Raw genomic sequence first — 23,797 nt, 5'->3', positions numbered from 1 at the left:
GTGGTTAGAGTGTAAGAGGTGGCAGGGGTGGCTAGTGTGGTTGGGAGTGTAGGGCGGCAGGTAGCCTGAGTGGTTAGAGTGTGAGGTGGCAGGGTGGCCTAGTGGTTAGAGTGTAGAGGTGGCAGGGTGGCCTGAGTGGTTAGAGTGTAGAGAGTGGCAGGGTGGCCTAGTGGTTAGAAGTGTTAGAGGCGGCAGGTAGCCTAGTGGTTAGAAGTGTAGAGGTGGCAGGGTGGCCTAGTGGTTAGAAGTGTAGAGGTGGCAGGGTGGCCTAGTGGTTAGAGTGTTGGGCGGCAGGTAGCCTAGTGGTTAAGTGTTGGGCGGCAGGTAATTCTAGTGGTTAGAGTGTTGGGGCGGCAGGTAGCCTAGTGGTTAGAGTGTTGGGCGGCAGGTAGCCCTGGTGGTTAGAGTGTAGAGGTGGCAGGGTGGCCTAGTGGTTAGAGTGTTGGGCGGCAGGTAGCCCTAGTGGTTAGAGTGTGGGTGGCAGGGTGGCTAGTGGTTAGAGTGTAGAGGTGGCAGGGTGGCCTAGTGGTTAGAGTTTAGAAAGTGGTTAGAGTGTTGGGCGGCAGGTAGCCTGGTGGTTAGAGTGTAGAGGTGGCAGGGTGGCCTGGTGGTTAGAGTGTTGGGGCGGCAGGTAGCCTGAGTGGTTAGAAGTGTAGAGGTGGCAGGGTGGCCTAGTGGTTAGAGTGTAGAGGTGGCAGGGTGGCCTAGTGGTTAGAGTGTTAAAACTAGTGGTGCCAGAGTGTAGAGGCGGCAGGGTGGCCTAGTGGTTAGAGTGTAGAGGTGGCAGGAGGTGGCTAGTGGTTAGAGCGTTGGGGGCGGCAGGTAGCCTAGTGGTTAGAGTGTAGAGGTGGCAGGGTGGCCTAGTGGTTAGAGTGTAGAGGTGGCAGGGTAGCCTGGTGGTTAGAGTGTAGAGGTGGCAGGGTGGCCTAGTGGTTAGAGTGTAGAGGTGGCAGGGTGGCCTAGTGGTTAGAGTGTTGGGGCGGCAGGTAGCCTAGTGGTTAGAGTGTTGGGGCGGCAGGTAGCCTAGTGTTTTAGAGTGTTGGGCGGCAGGTAGCCTAGTGGTTAGAGTGTTGCAGGGCGGCAGGTAGCCTAGTGGTTAGAGTGTAAGTGGCAGGGTGGCCTAGTGGTTAGAGTGTAGAAGGTGGCAGGGTGGCCTAGTGGTTAGAGTGTAGAGGTGGCAGGGAGTGGCCTAGTGGTTAGAGTGTAGAGGTGGCAGGGTGGCCTAGTGGTTAGAGTGTAGAGGTGGCAGGGTGGCCTAGTGGTTAGAGTGTAGAGGTGGCAGGGTGGCCTAGTGGTTAGAGTGTTAGGCGGCAGGTAGCCTAGTGGTTAGAGTGTAGAGGTGGCAGGGTGGCCTGGTGGTTAGAGTGTAGAGGGTGGCAGGGTGGCCTAGTGGTTAGAGTGTTGGGGCGGCAGGTAGCCTAGTGGTTAGAGTGTAGAGGTGGCAGGGTGGCCTAGTGGTTAGAGTGTTGGGGCGGCAGGTAGCCTAGTGGTTAGAGTGTTGGGCGGCAGGTAGCCTAGTGGTTAGAGTGTTGCAGGGCGGCAGGTAGCCTAGTGGTTTGAAGTGTTGGGCGGCAGGTAGCCTAGTGGTTAGAAGTGTAGAGGTGGCAGGGTGGCCTAGTGGTTAGAGTGTTGGGCGGCAGGTAGCCTAGTGGTTAGAGTGTAGAGGCGGCAGGGTGGCCTAGTGGTTAGAGTGTAGAGGTGGCAGGGTGGCCTAGTGGTTAGAGTGTAGAGATGGCAGGGTAGCCTAGTGGTTAGAGTGTTGGTGGCAGGGTAGCCTAGTGGTTAGAGTGTAGAGGTGGCAGGGTGGCCTAGTGGTTAGAGTGTTGGGGCGGCAGGTAGCCTAGTGGTTAGAGTGTAGAGGTGGCAGGGTGGCCTAGTGGTTAGAGTGTAGAGGTGGCAGGGTGGCCTAGTGGTTAGAGTGTTAGGGCGGCAGGTAGCCTAGTGGTTAGAGTGTAGAGGCGGCAGGGTGGCCTAGTGGTTAGAGTGTAGAGGTGGCAGGGTGGCCTAGTGGTTAGGCGTGGGGCGGCAGGTAGCCTAGTGGTTAGAGTGTAGAGGTGGCAGGGTGGCCTAGTGGTTAGAGTGTAGAGGTGGCAGGGTAGCCTAGTGGTTAGAGTGTAGAGGTGGCAGGGTAGCCTAGTGGTTAGAGTGTAGAGGTGGCAGGGTGGCCTAGTGGTTAGAGTGTGGGGCGGTAGGTAGCTAGTGGTTAGAGTGCAGGCAGGTAGCCTAGTGGTTAAGTGTTAGGGCGGCAGGTAGCCTAGTGGTTAGGTGTTAAGGGTGGCAAGCCTAGTGGTTAGAGTGTAGAGGTGGCAGGGTGGCCTAGTGGTTAGAGTGTTGGGCGGCAGGTAGCCTAGTGGTTAGAGTGTAGAGGCGGCAGGGTGGCCTAGTGGTTAGAGTGTAGAGGTGGCAGGGTGGCCTAGTGGTTAGAGTGTAGAGGTGGCAGGGTGGCCTAGTGGTTAGAGTGTTAAGGTGGCAGGTAGCCTAGTGGTTAGAGTGTTGGGCGGCAGGTAGCCTAGTGGTTAGAGTAGCCTAGTGGTTTGAGTGTTGGGCGGCAGGTAGCCTAGTGGTTAGAGTGTAGAGGTGGCAGGGTGGCCTAGTGGTTAGAGTGTTAGGGTGGCAGGTAGCCTAGTGGTTAGAGTGTAGAGGCGGCAGGTAGCCTAGTGGTTAGAGTGTAGAGGTGGCAGGGTGGCCTAGTGGTTAGAGTGTAGAGATGGCAGGGTGGCCTAGTGGTTAGAGTGTTGGGCGGCAGGTAGCCTAGTGGTTAGAGTGTAGGGGTGGCAGGTGGCCTAGTGGTTAGAGTGTTGGGGCGGCAGGTAGCCTAGTGGTTAGAGTGTAGAGGTGGCAGGGTGGCCTAGTGGTTAGAGTGTAGAGGTGGCAGGGTGGCCTAGTGGTTAGAGTGTTGGAGGCGGCAGGGTGGCCTAGTGGTTAGAGTGTAGAGGCGGCAGGGTGGCCTAGTGGTTAGAGTGTAGAGGTGGCAGGGTGGCCTAGTGGTTAGAGCGTTGGGGCGGCAGGTAGTGGTTAGAGTGTAGAGGTGGCAGGGTGGCCTAGTGGTTAGTGTAGAGGTGGCAGGGTAGCCTAGTGGTTAGAGTGTAGAGGTGGCAGGGTGGCCTAGTGGTTAGAGTGTAGAGGTGGCAGGGTGGCCTAGTGGTTAGAGTGTTGGGCGGCAGGTAGCCTAGTGGTTAGAGTGTTGGGCGGCAGGGTAGCCTAGTGGTTAGAGTGTTGGGCGGCAGGTAGCCTAGTGGTTAGAGTGTTGGGTGGCAGGTAGCCTAGTGGTTAGAGTGTAGAGGTGGCAGGGTGGCCTAGTGGTTAGAGTGTTGGGGCGGCAGTAGCCTAGTGGTTAGAGTGTAAAGGCGGCAGGGTGGCCTAGTGGTTAGAGTGTAGAGGTGGCAGGGTGGCCTAGTGGTTAGAGTGTAGAGGTGGCAGGGTGGCCTAGTGGTTAGAGTGTTGGGCGGCAGGTAGCCTAGTGGTTAGAGTGTAGAGGTGGCAGGGTGGCCTAGTGGTTAGAGTGTTGGTGGCAGGTAGCCTAGTGGTTAGAGTGTAGAGGTGGCAGGGTGGCCTAGTGGTTAGAGTGTAGAGGTGGCAGGGTGGCCTAGTGGTTAGAGTGTTGGGCGGCAGGTAGCCTAGTGGTTAGAGTGTAGAGGCGGCAGGGTGGCCTAGTGGTTAGAGTGTAGAGGTGGCAGGGTGGCCTAGTGGTTGTGTGTAGAGGTGGCAGGGTGGCCTAGTGGTTAGAGTGTTGGGGCGGCAGGTAGCCTAGTGGTTAGAGTGTAGAGGTGGCAGAGGGTGGCTAGTGGTTAGAGTGTAGAGGTGGCAGGGTGGCCTAGTGGTTAAGTGTTGGGCGGCAGGTAGCCCTAGTGGTTGGAGTGTAGGCGGCAGGGTGGCCTGGTGGTTAGAGTGTAGGAGGTGGCAGGGTATTTCTAGTGGTTGAGCGTTAGGGCGGCAGGTAGCCTAGTGGTTAGAGTGTAGAGAGTGGCAGGGTGGCCTAGTGGTTAGAGTGTAGAGGTGGCAGGGTAGCCTAGTGGTTAGAGTGTAGAGGTGGCAGGGTGGCCTAGTGGTTAGAGTGTAGAGGTGGCAGGGTAGCCTAGTGGTTAGAGTGTAGAGGTGGCAGGGTAGCCTAGTGGTTAGAGTGTAGAGGTGGCAGGGTGGCCTAGTGGTTAGAGTGTAGGAGGTGGCAGGGTGGCCTGGTGGTTAGAGTGTAGAGGTGGCAGGGTGGCCTGGTGGTTAGAGTGTAGAGGTGGCAGGGTGGCCTAGTGGTTAGAGTGTGGGGTGGCAGGGTGGCCTAGTGGTTAGAGTGTTAGAGTGTTGAAGCGGGTAGCCTAGTGGGCTAGAGGTGTAGAGAGGTGGCAGGGTGGCCTAGTGGTTAGAGTGTAGGGGTGGCAGGGTGGCCTAGTGGTTAGAGAGTGTTGGGGGCGGCAGGTAGCCTGGTGGTTAGAGTGTAGGCGGCAGGGTGGCCTGAGTGGTTAGAGTGTAGAGTGGCAGGGTGGCCTAGTGGTTGGGGGCGGCAGGTAGCCTGGTGGTTAGAGTGTAGAGGTGGCAGGGTGGCCTAGTGGTTAGAGTGTAGAGGTGGCAGGGTAGCCTAGTGGTTAGAGTGTAGAGGTGGCAGGGTGGCCCTAGTGGTTAGAGTGTTGAGGTGGCAGGGTAGCCTAGTGGTTAGAGTGTAGAGGTGGCAGGTAGCCTAGTGGTTAGAGTGTAGGGGTGGCAGGGTGGCCTAGTGGTTAGAGTGTAGGGCGGCAGGTAGCCTGGTGGTTAGAGTGTAGGGTGGCAGGTAGCCTAGTGGTTAGAGTGTAGGGGTGGCAGGTAGCCTAGTGGTTAGAGTGTAGGGGTGGCAGGGTGGCCTAGTGGTTAGAGTGAAAGGCGGCAGGTAGCCTAGTGGTTAGAGGTGTTGGTGGCAGGTAGCCTAGTGGTTAGAGTGTTGGGTGGCAGGTAAGCCTAGTGGTTAGAGTGTTGGGTGGCAGGTAGCCTGAGTGGTTAGAGTGTTGGGTGGCAGGTAGCCTAGTGGTTAGAGTGTTGGGTGGCAGGTAGCCTAGTGGTTGATGTAGGGGTTGCAGGTAGCCTAGTGGTTAGAGTGTAAAGGGGTAGCAGGGTGGCCTAGTGGTTAGAGTGTGGCGGCAGGTAGCCTAGTGGTTAGGTGTAGAGGGCAGGTAGCCTAGTGGTTAGAGTGTAACAGAGGAGGCAGGTAGCGGGCCCAGTGGTTGAGTGTTGGGTGGCAGGTAGCCTAGTGGTTAGAGTGTTGGGTGGCAGGTAGCCTAGTGGTTAGAGTGTAGGGGTGGCAGGTAGCCTAGTGGTTAGGTGTAGGGGTGGCAGGGTGGCCTAGTGGTTAGAGTGTAGGCGGCAGGTAGCCTAGTGGTTAGAGTGTAGAGGTGGCACGCCTAGTGGTTAGAGTGAGAATTGGCAGTAGCCTAGTGGTTAGAGAGTGTAGGGGGTGGCAGGGTGGCCTAGTGGTTAGAGTGTGTAGGGGTGGCAGGTAGCCTAGTGGTTAGAAGTGTAGGGGGTGGCAGGGTGGCCTAGTGGTTAGAGTGTAAGAGGAGGTGGCAGGGTGGCCTAGTGGTTAGAGCTGTTGGACTAGTAACCAAAGGTTGTAAGTTCATATCCCCAAGCTGACAAGGTACAAATCTGTCATTCTGCCCCTGATCAGGCAGTTAACCCACTGTTCTAGGCCATCATTGAAAATAAGAATTTGTTCTTAACTGACTTGCCTAGTTAAATAAGGTAAAATAAAAATAATGGATTTTGAAAGAGCTATGATAAAGTAATACTGGAAGTCCTGGATTTTTTCCATTTATCAAATAGGTAAAATAATAAATAGTAGCTACTTCTCAAGAGAGAGTTTTGAATTGTCAAGAGGAGTCAAACAAGTGTCCGCTGTTCATATCTATTCGTTATGGTTTATCGAAATGAAATGCTAGCTATTAAAATCCAGATTCAATAACAACATTAGAGGATTAGAAATCCAAGGCTTATAAACAAAGATGTCAATGTATGCTGATGACTCAAGTTTTATATTAAGTCTGCAAGTTAGATCCCTGCAATGTCTCATTTAGATCTTGCAAAATTTTCTGGACCAGAACCTAATTATGATAAGTATACAATATTAAATATTAGATCTTTAAAAAATACAACCATTCCATTACCATGCAGTTTACCTATAAAATGGGCTGACGGTGAAGTAAACATACATTCATTTCACAAAATATATAAATAAGCTCTCTCAATTAATTTCAATAGAATCCTAGTAAAAATCGACATGATCCTGCAACCATGGAAATACCTGTCTATTTATGGAACAATTACCCTGATTAACTCCTTAGTCATATCTCACTTTACTCACTTATGGCCTGCCTACTCCTGATGATTTGTTTTTCAAATCATATGAGCAATTATTTTCTTAATTTTATCTGGGATGATAAACCAGACAAGATAAAGCATGCCCTATCTATATAATGAATATGCACTGTGTGGGTTGAGATTATTACATATAAAGCACTAATCCTGTCTCTAAAGTTTCAATTATACAAACGTTTTACTGGTATTGCTTGGGGTGGAATGGATGGCAGGTCTCGGGAACTGTGTGTGTGTGTGTGTGTGTGTGTGGGGCGGGGGGGATGGTGGCCAGCCCCCGGAGCTTGTTCTGAGAACATGGTAACCACATTCTGGATAAGTCCCTATTTGACATTAAGGTAATTGTCTGTTGGAAACCTTCCTTGTACATCAGAACATTCCTATGAAATCATAGTTAATAATCTAATGAGACTCTTAGAGAAACGGAAAGGAACGTTCTATACATTTCTGGGAATTCGTTGTTAGCTGGGAGCAGATCTGCTCTTGTTGTGGATGTGTGTTGATGTGTTCTGTTCCCCCTCAGATGTCTGCGGCGGGCAGCCTATCACCACGGCGCTCCCTGTACCGTACCTATCAGACGAGAGTGTGTGTAACAGCAACAGAAAGAGGCTCGTCTACGCCTCCTCTCATAGCTCCATGCTGGACAGGCGCTGCCCAATGACATCCTGTTCTCCACCTCCACCCCTATCACGCCACCCTGCCACCAACGCATGCCAGGACAGGGGCTCCAACCTCAGGGTAAGTATTGCACAAACACATCCAGACATACAATGGAAATGCGTCTGTCATTAAGGTGCATTAAGACCTGGCTACAACCAGCTAATGTTCACTGAGATTGAGCGGCAGGGGCACTCACTGAGTGCATGAGTTGGACAGCTGTGTCCGACTGACCAGCTGAGAGGAGGAAGGTCTCTGACATGAACATGCTCAATCCTCATTAGGACAGCTATACTGTCAGTCACACAGAATGTCCTGTTCACCTGTCAGACCCTGTCTGTCTCTCCTCTCCCTTCCTCAGTTTCCATTTCCATATTGGTATTCAGTGCTCTGTTGAGATAAAGAGAATGTCTTTGAAGTGCTGCTGTTCATCCTCTTAGCTGGTTCTTCTTCTCTCTTTTGCCCTCTTCGCTGGTTCTTCTCTCTTAACCTTCTTAGCTGGTTCTTCTCTCTTAACGCTCTTATGTCTCTTTCCTGTTGCCTTCTTGTAACTGTCATGCCTGATGGATGCCTGATTGTTGTGAAGGGTAGCTGTTACGAGCTCTCTCTTCTCTCTATCTTTCTCCTCCACTAAAACCTACCAATTTGGTAAATAGTTGAGACTCAAATTGGAGGGGAATTGATTATCTCTCTCTCTCACTCTCTTGCTCGCTCTCCCCTCTCTCCCTCCTGTCACTTTCAGTGTTCTCTGTGAAATAAGAGCCTTTATATTACATTCCCTGTCTATGTCAGGAGAGTGCTGAAAGAGAGGGAGAGAGCAACAGAGAGAGACAAAGAGATAGAGAGGAGAGGGAGAGATAGTGACCAGAGAGAGAGGAGGGGGAGGGAAGAGAAGAGAGAGGAAGGGAGAGAGAAGGGAGGAGAGAGGGAAGGAGAGGAGAGAGGAGAGAGAGGAAGAGAAGAAGGAGAGAGCGAGGAGGAGAAGGGAAAAGGGGGAAGAGGAGAGAAGGAGAGGAGGAGAGAGAGAGGAGAGAGAGAGAGGCAGTGGAATAGTGGAAGTGAAAGGATAGGAGGAGAAGTACAACCTAAAGCACCAAATAATGAATGCAGAGCAAAGTTAGACCGATACCTGCTGATTATCAAAATCCAGAAGCGAGTCGTTAAATTCTACAACCACCTAAAAGGAAGTCATTCCCAAACCTTCCCTAACAAATCCATCCTACAGAGAGATTAACATAGACACATATTGCTTAGAGTCCCTAAGCAATCTGGTCCTGGGGCTCTGTTCACAAACACAAACTGACCCCACAGAGCCCCATGACAGCAACACAATTAGACCCAGCAAATCACGAGAAAACAAAAAGATAATTACCTGACACATTGGAAAGAAAAACTAGAATGAGCAAACTTGAATGTTATTTGGCCCTAAACAGAGAGTACACAGTGTCAGAATACCTGACCACTGTGACTGACCCAAACTTAAGGAAAGCTTTGACTATTTACAGACTCAGCGAGCATAGCCTTGCTATTGAAAGGACGCCGTTGGCAGACATGGCTCTCAGAGAAGACAGGCTATGTGCTCCTGCCCACAAAATGAGGTGGAAACTGAGCTGCACTTCCTAACCTCATTCCCAATGTATGACCATATTAGAGACACATATTTCCCTCAGATTACACAGATTTCTAAAAATTAGAAAACAAATCCAATTGTGATAAACTCCCATATCTACTGGGTGAAATACCACAGTGTGACATCACAGCAGCAATATTTGTGACCTGTTGCCGCAAGAAAAGGGCAACCAGTGAAGAAAACACCATTGTAAATACAACCCATATTTATGCTTATTTATTTTCCCTTTTGTACTTTAACTATTTTCACATCATTACAACACTGTATATAATATGATGTGTTACATCATTACAACACTGTATATAATATGATGTGTTACATCATTTACAACACTGTATATAATATGATGTGTTACATCATTACAACACATTACAACACTGTATATAATATGATGTGTTACATCATTACAACACTGTATATAATATGATGTGTTACATCATTACAACACTGTATATAATATGATGTGTTACATCGTTACAACACTGTATATAATATGATGTGTTACATCATTTACAACACTGTATATAATATGATGTGTTACATCATTACAACACTGTATATAATATGATGTGTTACATCATTACAACACTGTATATAGACATAATATGACATTTGAAATGTCTCTATTCCTTTGGAATCTTTATGAGTTTAATGTTTAATTTTGTATTGTTTTCTTTTTGACTTGCTTTGACAATGTAAACATAAAGCATAAAGCCCTTAAATTGAAAGTGAACATTACAGGGTTGTTGATTGAGACATGAAGACATCCAGTGAGACAAGCCATTTATTACCCTTCAGACGGCTTCTTCAGAGGAGAGAGGAGAGATGCTGTAATGCTCACTTGGTCTTGGGTACGTCTCCCAGCCAAGGACACTGGGTCTTGTGGACGTCTCCCAGCCAAGGACATTGGGTCTTGTGGAGGGCTCTAGCCAAGGACACTGGGTCTTGTGGAGGGCTCCTGGCCAAGGACACAGGACCTTGTGGAGGGCTCCTAGCCAAGGATACAGGGTCTTGTGGAGGGCTCCTAGCTAAGGACACAGGGTCTTGTGGAGGGCTCCTAGCCAAGGACACAGGGTCTTGTGGAGGGCTCTAGCCAAGGACACAGGGTCTTGTGGAGGGCTCCTAGCCAAGGACACTGGGTCTTGTGGAGGGCTCCTAGCCAAGGACACTGGGTCTTGTGGAGGGCTCCTAGCCAAGGACACTGGGTCTTGGGTACGGCACCTGGCCAAGGAGACTGGGTCTTGTGTCGTCTCTAGCCAAGGACACTGAGTCTTGTTTGGTCTTTCTTACAAGATTTAGTGAACTTGTTGACACAACAGTTGTTCCTGTTATTGGTTATAAGGGCCTTCTCCAGGACGGCCTGTTAGACATTTTCTCTGGTTCTGTGCTAGAGATTCATACATTTGGATTAATCTAAAAATTTCCTGAAGTCAAAAACCATGTGTGTGCTGGTCATTGACCTGCCTGTCTTCTTTCCCTCTCTTTCTCGAGATGAGTTCTGGTTCTCTGACGGCTCGCTGGCTGACAGGTCAAAGTTCAACGACCCTGGTCTCATGCCCCTCCCTGACTCCGCCTCCGGACTCGACTGGTCACACCTGGTAGACGCTGCACGCATACCGAAGGTAAGAAACTGGGGAGTGTGTGTGTATGTGCATTAGCGTCTGTGTGATAGTGAGCATGTGTGTTACCGCCACTGTTTGATATTGTAGCTGCTTTGTGTTAGTCTCGCTCCTCTCTCCTTCCCACTACACTTCCAATCTGTTGCTTTGTGTTAGTCGTTCTCCTCTCTCCTTCCCACTACACTTCCAATCTGTTGCTTTGTGTTAGTCTCGCTCCTCTCTCCTTCCCACTACACTTCCAATCTGCTGCTTTGTGTTAGTCGTTCTCCTCTCTCCTTCCCACTACACATCCAATCTGTTGCTTTGTGTTAGTCGTTCTCCTCTCTCCTTCCCACTACACTTCCAATCTGTTGCTTTGTGTTAGTCGTTCTCCTCTCTCCTTCCCACTACACTTCCAATCTGTTGCTTTGTGTTAGTCGTTCTCCTCTCTCCTTCCCACTACACTTCCAATCTGTTGCTTTGTGTTAGTCTCGCTCCTCTCTCCTTCCCACTACACTTCCAATCTGTTGCTTTGTGTTAGTCGTTCTCCTCTCTCCTTCCCACTACACTTCCAATCTGTTGTTTTGTGTTAGTCGTTCTCCTCTCTCCTTCCCACTACACTTCCAATCTGTTGTTTTGTGTAAGTCTCGCTCCTCTCTCCTTCCCACTACACTTCCAATCTGTTGCTTTGTGTTAGTCTCGCTCCTCTCTCCTTCCCACTACACTTCCAATCTGTTGCTTTGTGTTAGTCGTTCTCCTCTCTCCTTCCCACTACACTTCCAATCTGTTGCTTTGTGTTAGTCGTTCTCCTCTCTCCTTCCCACTACACTTCCAATCTGTTGCATTGTGTTAGTCGTTCTCCTCTCTCCTTCCCACTACACTTCCAATCTGTTGCTTTGTGTTAGTCGTTCTCCTCTCTCCTTCCCACTACACTTCCAATCTGTTGCTTTGTGTTAGTCCTCTCTCCTTCCCACTACACTTCCAATCTGTTGCTTTGTGTTAGTCGTTCTCCTCTCTCCTTCCCACTACACTTCCAATCTGTTGCTTTGTGTTAGTCGTTCTCCTCTCTCCTTCCCACTACACTTCCAATCTGTTGCTTTGTGTTAGTCCTCTCTCCTTCCCACTACACTTCCAATCTGTTGCTTTGTGTTAGTCGTTCTCCTCTCTCCTTCCCACTACACTTCCAATCTGTTGCTTTGTGTAAGTCTCGCTCCTCTCTCCTTCCCACTACACTTCCAATCTGTTGCTTTGTGTTAGTCGTTCTCCTCTCTCCTTCCCACTACACTTCCAATCTGTTGCTTTGTGTTAGTCGTTCTCCTCTCTCCTTCCCACTACACTTCCAATCTGTTGCTTTATGTTAGTCGTTCTCCTCTCTCCTTCCCACTACACTTTAATCTGTTGCTTTGTGTTAGTCGTTCTCCTCTCTCCTTCCCACTACACTTCCAATCTGTTGTTTTGTGTTAGTCGTTCTCCTCTCTCCTTCCCACTACACTTCCAATCTGTTGTTTTGTGTTAGTCGTTCTCCTCTCTCCTTCCCACTACACTTCCAATCTGTTGTTTTGTGTTAGTCGTTCTCCTCTCTCCTTCCCACTACACTTCCAATCTGTTGTTTTGTGTTAGTCGTTCTCCTCTCTCCTTCCCACTACACTTCCAATCTGTTGCTTTGTGTTAGTCGTTCTCCTCTCTCCTTCCCACTACACTTCCAATCTGTTGCTTTGTGTTAGTCGTTCTCCTCTCTCCTTCCCACTACACTTCCAATCTGTTGCTTTGTGTTAGTCGTTCTACTCTCTCCTTCCCACTACACTTCCAATCTGTTGCTTTGTGTTAGTCGTTCTCCTCTCTCCTTCCCACTACACTTCCAATCTGTTGCTTTGTGTTAGTCGTTCTCCTCTCTCCTTCCCACTACACTTCCAATCTGTTGCTTTGTGTTAGTCCTCTCTCCTTCCCACTACACTTCCAATCTGTTGCTTTGTGTTAGTCGTTCTCCTCTCTCCTTCCCACTACACTTCCAATCTGTTGCTTTGTGTTAGTCGTTCTCCTCTCTCCTTCCCACTACACTTCCAATCTGTTGCTTTGTGTTAGTCGTTCTCCTCTCTCCTTCCCACTACACTTCCAATCTGTTGCTTTGTGTTAGTCCTCTCTCCTTCCCACTACACTTCCAATCTGTTGCTTTGTGTTAGCCGTTCTCCTCTCTCCTTCCCACTACACTTCCAATCTGTTGCTTTGTGTTAGTCTCGCTCCTCTCTCCTTCCCACTACACTTCCAATCTGTTGCTTTGTGTTAGTCGTTCTCCTCTCTCCTTCCCACTACACTTCCAATCTGTTGCTTTGTGTAAGTCTCGCTCCTCTCTCCTTCCCACTACACTTCCAATCTGTTGCTTTGTGTTAGCCGTTCTCCTCTCTCCTTCCCACTACACTTCCAATCTGTTGCTTTATGTTAGTCGTTCTCCTCTCTCCTTCCCACTACACTTTTAATCTGTTGCTTTGTGTTAGTCGTTCTCCTCTCTCCTTCCCACTACACTTCCAATCTGTTGTTTTGTGTTAGTCGTTCTCCTCTCTCCTTCCCACTACACTTCCAATCTGTTGTTTTGTGTTAGTCGTTCTCCTCTCTCCTTCCCACTACACTTCCAATCTGTTGTTTTGTGTTAGTCGTTCTCCTCTCTCCTTCCCACTACACTTCCAATCTGTTGCTTTGTGTTAGTCGTTCTACTCTCTCCTTCCCACTACACTTCCAATCTGTTGCTTTGTGTTAGTCGTTCTCCTCTCTCCTTCCCACTACACTTCCAATCTGTTGCTTTGTGTTAGTCGTTCTCCTCTCTCCTTCCCACTACACTTCCAATCTGTTGCTTTGTGTTAGTCGTTCTACTCTCTCCTTCCCACTACACTTCCAATCTGTTGCTTTGTGTTAGTCGTTCTCCTCTCTCCTTCCCACTACACTTCCAATCTGTTGCTTTGTGTTAGTCGTTCTCCTCTCTCCTTCCCACTACACTTCCAATCTGTTGCTTTGTGTTAGTCCTCTCTCCTTCCCACTACACTTCCAATCTGTTGCTTTGTGTTAGCCGTTCTCCTCTCTCCTTCCCACTACACTTCCAATCTGTTGCTTTGTGTTAGTCTCGCTCCTCTCTCCTTCCCACTACACTTCCAATCTGTTGCTTTGTGTTAGTCGTTCTCCTCTCTCCTTCCCACTACACTTCCAATCTGTTGCTTTGTGTAAGTCTCGCTCCTCTCTCCTTCCCACTACACTTCCAATCTGTTGCTTTGTGTTAGCCGTTCTCCTCTCTCCTTCCCACTACACTTCCAATCTGTTGCTTTATGTTAGTCTTTCTCCTCTCTCCTTCCCACTACACTTTTAATCTGTTGCTTTGTGTTAGTCGTTCTCCTCTCTCCTTCCCACTACACTTCCAATCTGTTGTTTTGTGTTAGTCGTTCTCCTCTCTCCTTCCCACTACACTTCCAATCTGTTGTTTTGTGTTAGTCGTTCTCCTCTCTCCTTCCCACTACACTTCCAATCTGTTGTTTTGTGTTAGTCGTTCTCCTCTCTCCTTCCCACTACACTTCCAATCTGTTGCTTTGTGTTAGTCGTTCTACTCTCTCCTTCCCACTACACTTCCAATCTGTTGCTTTGTGTTAGTCGTTCTCCTCTCTCCTTCCCACTACACTTCCAATCTGTTGCTTTGTGTTAGTCGTTCTCCTCTCTCCTTCCCACTACACTTCCAATCTGTTGCTTTGTGTTAGTCGTTCTACTCTCTCCTTCCCACTACACTTCCAATCTGTTGCTTTGTGTTAGTCGTTCTCCTCTCTCCTTCCCACTACACTTCCAATCTGTTGCTTTGTGTTAGTCGTTCTCCTCTCTCCTTCCCACTACACTTCCAATCTGTTGCTTTGTGTTAGTCCTCTCTCCTTCCCACTACACTTCCAATCTGTTGCTTTGTGTTAGCCGTTCTCCTCTCTCCTTCCCACTACACTTCCAATCTGTTGCTTTGTGTTAGTCTCGCTCCTCTCTCCTTCCCACTACACTTCCAATCTGTTGCTTTGTGTTAGTCGTTCTCCTCTCTCCTTCCCACTACACTTCCAATCTGTTGCTTTGTGTAAGTCTCGCTCCTCTCTCCTTCCCACTACACTTCCAATCTGTTGCTTTGTGTTAGCCGTTCTCCTCTCTCCTTCCCACTACACTTCCAATCTGTTGCTTTGTGTTAGCCGTTCTCCTCTCTCTTTCCCACTACACTTCCAATCTGTTGCTTTGTGTTAGTCGTTCTCCTCTCTCCTTCCCACTACACTTCCAATCTGTTGCTTTGTGTTAGTCGTTCTCCTCTCTCCTTCCCACTACACTTCCAATCTGTTGCTTTGTGTTAGTCGTTCTCCTCTCTCCTTCCCACTACACTTCCAATCTGTTGCTTTGTGTTAGCCGTTCTCCTCTCTCCTTCCCACTACACTTCCAATCTGTTGCTTTGTGTTAGTCGTTCTCCTCTCTCCTTCCCACTACACTTCCAATATGTTGCTTTGTGTTAGTCGTTCTCCTCTCTCCTTCCCACTACACTTCCAATCTGTTGTTTTGGGTTCATCTCTCTAACTTCTGTAGAATCTCTAACTACCATAGAAGCTCTAACTACCGTAGAAGCTCTAACTACAGTAGAAGTTTTAACTACAGTAGAATCTCTATCTACAGTAGAAGCTGTAACTATCATGTAAAATCTAACTCCCGTAGGATCTCTAACTCCCTTAGAAGTTCTAACTACTGTAGAATCTCTAACTACTCTAGAATGTCTAACTACAGTAGAAGTGTTAACTACTGTAGAATATCTAACTACAATAGAAGTGTTAACTACTGTAGGATGTCTAACTACTGTATAATCTCTCGTTCTGTAGAATCTAACTACTGTAGAATCTCTAACTACTGTATAAGTTCTAACTACTGTAGTATCTCTAACTACTGTAGAATCTCTAACTACTATAGTAGTGTTAACTACAGTAGATTATCTAACTACAGTAGAAGTGTTAACTACTGTAGAAACTCTAACTACTGTAGAATCTAACTACTGTCGAAGTTCTAACTACTGTAGAAGTTCTAACTACTGTAGGATCTCTAACTACTGTATAATCTCTAACTACTGACAAATTTCTAACTACTGTAGAAGCTCTGACGAAGAGAGACCCATCATTTCACTGAGCTGAAATCCCCTAACCCTAAACCATCCTGCATCAGACTGCTAGCTTGCCTCTGAAGCTAATCAGGGTTGGTCCTGGTCGGTCCTTGGAAATGAGACCAGATGCTGCTGGAAGTTGTGTTGGAGCTCCAGTAGGGGGCACTGTTTCCTCTGCTCCCAGCGCATTGAAGGGTCACTTCGCTGATGTTTTTTTGGATGGGACATTAAATGGGTGTCCTGACTCTCTGTTGTCATTAAAAATCCCATGGCATTTATCCTAAGAGTAGGGATTTTAACCCTGGTGTCATGACAAAATTCTCATCATGGCCACCTAATCGTCCCTCTCATTCCTAATTAGCATATATCACTCCTCACCTCTCCACCTGATATCGGATGTGTGTAGATCAATCTGGCACACGAATGTGACCCATTTCAGGAAACTAGTCGGAAGTCAATACATCACTAGTTTATCTTTTTATTGTTTTTGTTTTTTGGCAGAAATACCTTCTGGAACACGTGAACTTTCATGTGCCTTAATAACAAACATGTATAACCATCTGTAAATATGAATATATTAAATTAAGAGCCTTGTTGGTTAAGCCACAGAAAAAGCGAGGAACCTTCCCACTAGCGATGATTGGCTGAAATAATGTGTAGGCTGGACATGCCGAGAAATGGGTTCGGATTGGTCTGCCATATTGAAGGCTTCTGTCTATTGGAGCTGGTCAGCCTGTTGGTAATCCTGTAGAACGCAGCTTTTTAAAAAAAATGTGTAGTGGAGCTGCATAAGTGTTGCTCTCCACTTTCTGGAGGATCAAGTTTTGAAATCAGTGGAATTAGAGTATGATAGTTAAAGAGATGGAGAAAATACCTGTCTCCGGATTACATCTTCAAACTAAGGGCAACCGTGGTATGGCATCCGTGACAGGGAGATGCGTCCATCATACATGATGATGTATACATGTTAGATAGTCTAGCATTAGCTAGCTACATTTTCAGATATTACACATTTTACATTTTGACAGAAAGTAGTTTAATTTAAGCTAAAATGTACTGTTAGCTAGCTAGCTAGATAACGTTACATGTATGATGTTATTATTCGTATCCCAGAGCCGTTTACTTTGCTAGTCAGAGCCTATTGTTAGCTAGCTAACATTGAACTTGTTTGGTTAGCTCCCAGCAGATTCATGCAATGTAGTAATGACACGTTCATTGTTGGTTAACTAGCCAACTGCTCTTTAGCTAATGTTATGTGACATGTGTGACATGTGTGATCCTACGTGTTGTTTACCTAGCTAGGTTCGTTGTTTACCTAGCTAGGTTCGTTGTTTAGCTAGCTAGGTTCGTTGTTTACCTAGCTAGGTTCGTTGTTTAGCTAGCTAGGTTCGTTGTTTACCTAGCTAGGTTTGTTGTTTACCTAGCTAGGTTCGTTGTTTAGCTAGCTAGGTTAGTTGTTTACCTAGCTAGGTTTGTTGTTTAGCTAGCTAGGTTCGTTGTTTAGCTAGCTAGGTTCGTTGTTTACCTAGCTAGGTTCGTTGTTTAGCTAGCTAGGTTCGTTGTTTAGCTAGCTTGGTTCGTTGTTTAGCTAGCTAGGTTCGTTGTTTAGCTAGGTTACCTAGCTAGGTGCATGTCTTAAGCTAAACACCTGTTGAATATGGCCGGTGTCAGTAAACGTTGGCAAAGAAACGTAATGGCATTTTTGCCTTCAGAGTTGGTTAGGCTGTTTTCATGTTATCCAGAGGTAAACCAATCATCAGCCAGAGAGTCAAGTGTTCATTCAGAACGCTCCGAGAGCGAAACGAGATGGGTGGGGCTAAAGCTTAACAGGGTGTGAACGATACTGAATGGGTGTAGATAAAGAAGAGCTCTTCACTAGATACCAAAACAGTCACAGGCCATTTTCTTAAAAGTGAGTTTACAAGTTGAAAGCAGAATGATATGATATACTATTTGTTAGCTCTGACTCTAGATTTATACAATTAAAAAAACACACAATTAAACATTTTGCTTCATAACACTGAGTCCAGGATTCACAAATGGGGTGCATCACCCAGGTGGGTGCTACACATTGATGGTGGATGAGATGTTTCCCACTACTATGGAAAGCTCTTTGACTACCTCAGTTGGTAGAAAGTGCTATTTAAATCCAATCAATTATTAGATAATTGTATTTCCTCTCAGTCCCCTGCAGACAATAGTGATTGAACGGCATTGGCTCTCCCTGGCTCTTTCTCTGTGCCTCAGTTTCTCTTCTCTATGGTCTACTAGCTAGCTGTCTATTCATAGCATTTACTCTTCTCCTTGCCTGGATTTAAGTCATTTACCATCAATACTGTTGATAGAGACAGAGGAGAGATCAACCTCCTGAATAACCTCTGCCTGTCTGAGACTTGATCTGTTGTAGTTGTTGATCACTTTCACTACGCACACGCGCGCACGCACACACACACACACACACGCACGCACGCACGCACAGGCACAGGCACAGGCACAGGCACGCACGCACGCACGCACGCACACACACACACACACAAACACACTCTGTGTCTGCTTGGTTTATGACTACTAACTACTAATTTGTCATGATTCAAAGATGCTCAGCCAAGCTGTCTCTCTTTGTCTCCCTCTGTCTCTCTCTGTAGCCTCAAGCCAAGCTGTCTCTCGCTGTCTCCCTCTGCCTCTCTCTGTAGCCTCTAGCCAAGCTGTCTCTCTCTGTCTCCCTCTGTCTCTCTCTGTAGCCTCTAGCCAAGCTGTCTCTCTCTGTCTCTCTCTGTAGCCTCTAGCCAAGCTGTCTCTCTCTGTCTCCCTCTGTCTCTCTCTGTAGCCTCTAGCCAAGCTGTCTCTCTCTGCCTCTCTCTGTAGCCTCTAGCCAAGCTGTCTCTCTCTGTCTCCCTCTGTCTCTCTCTGTAGCCTCTAGCCAAGCTGTCTCTCTCTGTCTCCCTCTGTCTCTCTCTGTAGCCTCTAGCCAAGCTTCCTCTCTCTGTAGCCTCTAGCCAAGCTGTCTCTCACTGTCTCTCTCTGTAGCCTCTAGCCAAGCTGTCTCTCACTGTCTCTCTGTGTAGCCTCTAGCCAAGCTGTCTCTCTCTGTAGCCTCTAGCCAAGCTGTCTCTCACTGTCTCTCTCTGTAGCCTCTAGCCAAGCTGTCTCTCTCTGCCTCTCTCTGTAGCCTCTCGCCAAGCTGTCTCTCTCTGCCTCTCTCTGTAGCCTCTAGCCAAGCTGTCTCTCTCTGTAGCCTCTAGCCAAGCTGTCTCTCACTGTCTCTCTCTGTAGCCTCTAGCCAAGCTGTCTCTCACTGTCTCTCTGTGTAGCCTCTAGCCAAGCTGTCTCTCTCTGTAGCCTCTAGCCAAGCTGTCTCTCTCTGTAGCCTCTAGCCAAGCTGTCTCTCTCTGTAGCCTCTAGCCAAGCTGTCTCTCTCTGCCTCTCTCTGTAGCCTCTAGCCAAGCTGTCTCTCTCTGCCTCTCTCTGTAGCCTCTCGCCAAGCTGTCTCTCTCTGTCTCCCTCTGTCTCTCTCTGTAACCTCTAGCCAAGCTGTCTCTCTCTGCTTCTCTCTGTAGCCTCTAGCCAAGCTGTCTCTCTCTGTCTCCCTCTGTCTCTCTCTGTAGCCTCTAGCCAAGCTGTCTCTCTCTGCCTCTCTCTGTAGCCTCTAGCCAAGCTGTCTCTCTCTGTCTCCCTCTGTCTCTCTCTGTAGCCTCTAGCCAAGCTTCCTCTCTCTGTAGCCTCTAGCCAAGCTGTCTCTCACTGTCTCTCTCTGTAGCCTCTAGCCAAGCTGTCTCTCTCTGTAGCCTCTCGCCAAGCTGTCTCTCTCTGCCTCTCTCTGTAGCCTCTAGCCAAGCTGTCTCTCTCTGCCTCTCTCTGTAGCCTCTAGCCAAGCTGTCTCTCTCTGCCTCTCTCTGTAGCCTCTAGCCAAGCTGTCTCTCTCTGCCTCTCTCTGTAGCCTCTAGCCAAGCTGTCTCTCTCTGCCTCTCTCTGTAGCCTCTAGCCAAGCTGTCTCTCTCTGCCTCTCTCTGTAGCCTCTAGGCAAGCTGTCTCTCTCTGCCTCTCTCTGTAGCCTCTAGCCAAGCTGTCTCTGTCTCTCTCTGTAGCCTCTAGCCAAGCTGTCTCTCTCTGCCTCTCTCTGTAGCCTCTCGCCAAGTTGCCTCTCTCTGTAGCCTCTAGCCAAGCTGTCTCTCTCTCTCCCTCTCTTTAATATCCCTCCTCTATTCAATACGCTGCCGTCTCTCTCTCTATCAAATATCCTTCCTCTAATCAGTACTCTGCCTTCTCTTTGTGGCTCCCTCTCTTCAATACTCTCCCACAGAAACCATCTCTCTGGTCTACGTGGGTTACAGGCAATTCTGTTGTTTGATTGAATATGGAACATGGAAATGCCTGAAAAGCAGCCTTTCTGTTATGTGAGTGCCAGACTCAGTCAATGGTTCCATCACAAATGACACCTTAGTCCCTATAGGTCCTGATTCAAAGCAGTGCACTGCTGGGCTCTACTATATAGAGCCTGTCCACTAATAGGGAATAGGGTGCTATTTGGGAGACAATTCAGTCCCTGTCTCTGCTTTCGTGGAACTGTTTTGTTTCATCTTTGTGACGCAGCCTGTGAACAAGAAGGGAAACCGTCCATTCATATGGAATAAGAGAGTGGTCTCCCTAACCTTCTGTAAGCCTGATGCAAACAGCTAACACAATGTTTCTGAACTGACACCCTGTCCACTATATAGAGCCCTAAGGGTCCTGGTCAACAGTAGTCCACTATATAGAGCCCTGTGGGTCCTGGTCAACAGTAGTCCACTATATAGAGCCCTGTGGGTCCTGGTCAACAGTAGTCCACTATATAGAGCCCTGTGGGTCCTGGTCAACAGTAGTCCACTATATAGAGCCCTGTGGGTCCTGGTTAACAGTAGTCCACTATATAGAGCCCTGTGGGTCCTGGTCAACAGTAGTCCACTATATAGAGCCCTATGGGTCCTGGTCAACAGTAGTCCACTATATAGAGCCCTGTGGGTCCTGGTCAACAGTAGACCACTATTTAGAGCCCTATGGGTCCTGGTCAACAGTAGTCCACTATATAGAGCCCTATGGTTCCTGGTCAACAGTAGTCCACTATATAGAGCCCTATGGGTCCTGGTCAACAGTAGACCACTATATAGAGCCCTATGGGTCCTGGTCAACAGTAGTCCACTATATAGAGCCCTATGGGTCCTGGTCAACAGTAGTTCACTATATAGAGCCTAAGGGTCCTGGTCAACAGTTGTCCACTATATAGAGCCCTATGGGTCCTGGTCAACAGTAGACCACTATATAGAGCCCTATGGGTCCTGGTCAACAGTTGTCCACTATATAGAGCCCTATGGGTCCTGGTCAACAGTAGTCCACTATATAGAGCCCTATTATTTTATTATTTTTTTATTTTACCTTTATTTAACCAGACAAGTCAGTTAAGAACATATTCTTATTTTCAATGACGGCCTGGGAACAGTGGGTTAACTGCCTGTTCAGGGGCAGAACGACAGATCTGTACCTTGTCAGCTCGGGGGTTTGACCTTCCGGTTACTAGTCCAACGCTCTAACCACTAGGCTACGCTGACGCCCTATGGGTCCTGGTCAACAGTAGTCCAGTTTTTAGAGAAGAGGTGGAGGTGGACATTTCAGACACACTCAGTGTTACAGACAGGGGCTTTTGTCTCAGAGATTTGGTTTGATTTGAGTCTACATTTACCAATTTGTAAGTCGCTCTGGATAAGAGCGTCTGCTAAATGACTTAAATGTAAATGTAAATGTACATTTGAGTCTACATTTATGGGACATTCTCTTTAAAGCAGTAAAGCATTAATCAGCAGTTGAAACAATAACCAACCCGACTTCCACCCCTGTTTCAGTAAAAAGCTGAGGGATGGAGCTGGAGAAATGTAACCCCTCTCCTAGATAGAGCCAAGCATTCAATGACCGACCATCCATGATCTCACAATGCTCGTTTTAAACATGTTTTGAGGCTCTGCAGTGTTGTTTTCAACTACATTGTTTACAAACATTAGAGTTAACAAGCTTCTATTTTGGGTTCTGATAGAATGTGACTGTTAAACTAAGCTGCTGAGGCATTTCAAAGTTATATTATTCCACAATCAATGGTTATTTTCATTAATACAGAAGTCCAAAAATGGATGGTGCAACTACAGATTGCCCCCAGAGAGATCGACTAGAGCTGTCCTCATGGTAAGGTAACTTACCAAGTCAGTGTTTTCCGTTGGGAGAAAGCAGGCAGAGCTGTTCTGGTGTAAGCCTAGAATACGCATGACTACAGCCTGACAGACGACTCTGTAATCTAGACCTTCTAGGAGCCAAGCAGCAGGCTCTTCAGACACATGGGGAGAGGAGAGGGAGGGGAGAGGGAGAGGGAGGGAGAGGGGAGAGGGAGAGGAGAGGAGGGGAGGGGAGGGGAGGGGAGGGGAGAGGAGAGGAGAGAGGAGAGGAGAGGGGAGGGGAGGAGGGAGGGGGAGGGGAGGAGGGGAGGGGAGGGGAGGGGAGAGGGAGGAGAGGGAGAGGGAGAGGAGAGGAGGAGGAGGGGATTTAGGAGAGGGAAGGAAGGAGAGGAGAGGGAGGAGAGGAGAGGGAGGAAAAGGAGTTTACTTAAAATAATCTATTTATTAAAACCCACATTATTTAAAATAATCTATATAATAAAACCCACATTATTTAAAATAATCTATATAATAAAACCCAATTTACTTAAAATTATCTATTTATTAAAACCCAATTTATTTTAAATAATCTATTTATTAAAACCCAAATTATTTAAAATAATCTATATAATAAAACCCAATTTATTTAAAATTATCTATATATTAAAACCCAATTTATTTTAAATAATCTATATATTAAAACCCAATTTATTTTAAATAATCTATATAATAAAACCCAATTTATTTTAAATAATCTATATATTAAAACCCAATTTATTTTAAATAATCTATATAATTAAACCCAATTTAAAGTTATCCATATAATAAAACCCAATTTACTTAAAATAATCTGTAAAATAATTTAACTGTCTTTATGGTTATATGTTGTTGATTGGAGATTGTTATAGATGCATGCAAACATTAACAATATCATGATTGAGCCTGTTTCCTGCTTGCTGTGTGTCCCAGACCAGCGGGTGGCGTCTTTCTGCACCATGACAGACATGCAGAGGGCCGAGGCGCTCCAAATCTCAAAGGAACTGACCAGACGCGTGGCTGCAGCTGAGGGGGCCGCCCTAGAGGCAGGGTGAGAGCCTCATCACTTGTAATACACATACCATACCATACGACACCATACCATACCATACCATACTCTACCATACTATACCGTACCACACCATACCATATTATACCATACCACACCATACCATACTATACAATACTATATCATACTACACCATACTATACCATACCATACTATACCATACCACACCATACCATACTATACTATACCACACTATACCATACTAACCCATACTATACCATACTATACCATACCATACTACACCATACCATACCATACCATACTATACCATACCATACTATACCATACCATACCATACTATACCATACTATACCATACCATACCATACTATACCATACTATACCATACCATACTATACCATACTATACCATACCATACCATACTATACCATACTATACCATACTATACCATACTATACCATACCACACCATACCATACTATACCATACTATACCATACTATACCATACCATACCATACTATACCATACTATACCATACTATACCATACCATACTATACTATACCATACCATACTACACCATACCATACCATACCATACTATACCATACCATACTATACCATACCATACCATACCATACTATACCATACTATACCATACCATACCATACTATACCATACTATACCATACCACACCATACCATACTATACCATACTATACCATACTATACCATACCATACTATACCATACCACACCATACCATACTATACCATACTATACTATAATATACCATACCGTACTATACTATGCCATACCCTACTATACCATACCATACCATACCACACCATACTATATTATACTATACCATACTATACCATACTATACCATACTATATTATACTATACTATACCGTACCGTACCATACCGTACCATACGTACTACACCATACCATACCATACTATACTATACCATACTATACCACACCATGCCGTACCATACTATACTATACCTTACCATACTATAATATACCATACTATACCATACCACACCATAACATACTATACAATACTATACCATTCCATACTATGCTATACCATACTATACCATACCCTACTATTATATACTATGCCATACTATACCATTCTATGCTGTACCATACTATACCATTCCATACTATACCATACCACATCATACGATACCATG

The 23,797-nt window shown here is 46.8% G+C and overlaps 1 protein-coding gene across 1 annotated transcript in view; it reads left to right on the top strand.

Moving 5' to 3' along the window:
• LOC118363521 (signal-induced proliferation-associated 1-like protein 2) overlaps positions 1–23,797 on the top strand; it is a 434,866-nt gene that overhangs the window by 396,104 nt on the left and 14,965 nt on the right. Inside the window, exon 21 of the mRNA XM_052497073.1 lies at positions 22,501–22,618. Within this exon, the coding sequence (XP_052353033.1) occupies positions 22,501–22,618 (118 nt within the window). The remainder of the gene's footprint in view (positions 1–22,500; positions 22,619–23,797) is intronic.

Source organism: Oncorhynchus keta, chromosome 3, assembly GCF_023373465.1.
Source record: "Oncorhynchus keta strain PuntledgeMale-10-30-2019 chromosome 3, Oket_V2, whole genome shotgun sequence".
Taxonomy (NCBI): Eukaryota; Metazoa; Chordata; class Actinopteri; order Salmoniformes; family Salmonidae; genus Oncorhynchus; species Oncorhynchus keta.
Note: the sequence above shows the minus strand (reverse complement) of the source record. Positions and strands in the feature narration are given on the sequence as shown.